The sequence below is a fragment of the Aplysia californica genome, unplaced genomic scaffold (genome assembly GCF_000002075.1).
Source record: "Aplysia californica isolate F4 #8 unplaced genomic scaffold, AplCal3.0 scaffold00787, whole genome shotgun sequence".
NCBI lineage: Eukaryota > Metazoa > Mollusca > Gastropoda > Aplysiida > Aplysiidae > Aplysia > Aplysia californica.
Genome location: NW_004798057.1, coordinates 309,043 through 310,666, shown reverse-complemented (window position 1 = coordinate 310,666; position 1,624 = coordinate 309,043). Strand labels below are relative to the sequence as shown.

The following is a 1,624-nucleotide window of genomic DNA, read 5'->3' as shown; positions in this document are numbered from 1 at the left end:
TTATTATTATTATTGTTATTATTATTATTATTATTATTACTTTTATTATAATTATCATTCTTATGACGTTTCCCTACCTGGCGCTCTATGTCCGTGGTTGTGAGGTTTCCTCTTGTCCCCCCGGGGCGTTCTTCCCTGACCCCCTTTGCCCGATGTGTTGTCGGTGGCGATGGGAGGCAACTCCGGCGTGCTCATCCTGCGATAGGCTGAGGGGCTAGCGTGGAACTGGCCGTACACCGCCTCCTGGTGGTCACTGCAGTGGTCAGCGAGTCCCTCCTCCGTGGCCGAAGCGGCGGCATCATCCTCGGGCAGCGTGAAGCTGACCAGAGCTGACGCGTGGCCGGTTTGACCGTCGTCGACTGCGCTTAAGCCTTGTCTCGAAGCGCGGTTCTTTTTCCCGGGGGTGTTGGGGTTGGGTTTTTTGTTGTAGTTGTAGTAGTTAACGCTGCTGCTGCCGTTGGTGCTGTTGTTGATGTTGTTGGTGGTGGTGTTGGGGATGTTGTAGGTGCTGGGGGAGGATGTTTCGATATTGTGGTGGTTGCTGTTGTTACCGACTCCTTCGGTTGTGTATTCGAGAGAGTCGGTCGTGTAGTAGCCGTCGTGTCGTGTTGGGTGACGCTGAGAGGCGCTAGGCCTGCTCTGACCGAGAATCACATCAGAGGCGTCGTAGTAGTTGCTGTCGCTGTTGTTGTTGTTCCGGTTGTTGCTGCTGCTGCGGTTGTTGTTGTTGTTGAAGAGGCTGCTGTCTCCTCGGTGGTTGAGGTAACTCCTGTTGGTGGCGACTGACGGAGATCTGTAAGGGGAAACGTCACGTAAGTGGAGAGAGGAGGAGGATGAGGAGTTGACAGCTCTCACTGACGATGTACCTAATGCTGTGGCCGAACGTGCCGGTACCCCTGCCTCACGGTCCCGATACAGTGACGGTGACGGGCTGCCGGTGAGTAGGTCCCGATACAGTGACGGTGTCGTCACCGCCTCGCTACGGATGTCGTCGGAGGATCTGTTCTGTCGGAGAAGAAAGAGGGACGATCTCACAGCGGCGTTGGTGGAGCCGCGAGAGTAACCGCTGCGGAACGAGTCGAGCGGGATTCGAACCCTGTTGTTGTAGCGGGTGGAGTAGAAGTCTCCTGTCGCCGACACGCCACCCGACACGCCACCCGAAACGCCACCCGGCACGTCAGCGCGAGAGAAGCCGACGAAACTGTGAGGCCTCTGCGGTAACTGCTGCTGCTGTTGCTGCTGCTGTCGTTGTCGTTGTCGTTGTCGTTGATGTTGCTGTTGTTGCTGATGGTGATGATGTTGTTGCTGTTGTTGTTGCTGTTGTTGTTGTTGATGTTGTCGCCGCGACTGTCTGTGTCGAGTGAAGCAGGTGTGAGACGAGGGGGCGCTGGTCCCACCAACACTGGCGGTACTAAGTCCGACTGGCGAGGCGCTGGCCTCTGGTTGTCTCCCCCGGCCCGCCACCGTGCGCGCTGTCTGGCACCGTTCACGCATGCGCGCGGGTTGGCTCTGGTGCCAGAGGTGAGGGAGAGGGGACGGGGTGGGGGGAGGGGGGTGGTAGGAGAGAGGGGTAGTGTAAAGGTTGAAGGGGGGAGAGGGGAGGCTAGGAATAGGTGGGGGTTTG

The 1,624-nt window shown here is 57.4% G+C and overlaps 1 protein-coding gene across 1 annotated transcript in view; it reads right to left on the bottom strand.

Annotated features, from left to right (window-relative positions):
* The window catches only part of LOC101855378 (putative mediator of RNA polymerase II transcription subunit 26), a gene marked incomplete at its 5' end in the record, with an annotated part of 11,387 nt that extends 10,145 nt beyond the window's left edge, over positions 1–1,242 (bottom strand). The window contains 1 exon segment of the mRNA XM_005109539.2: positions 78–1,242. Coding sequence (XP_005109596.2) covers positions 78–1,242 — 1,165 coding nt within the window.
* Between the last annotated feature and the right edge of the window lie 382 nt (positions 1,243–1,624).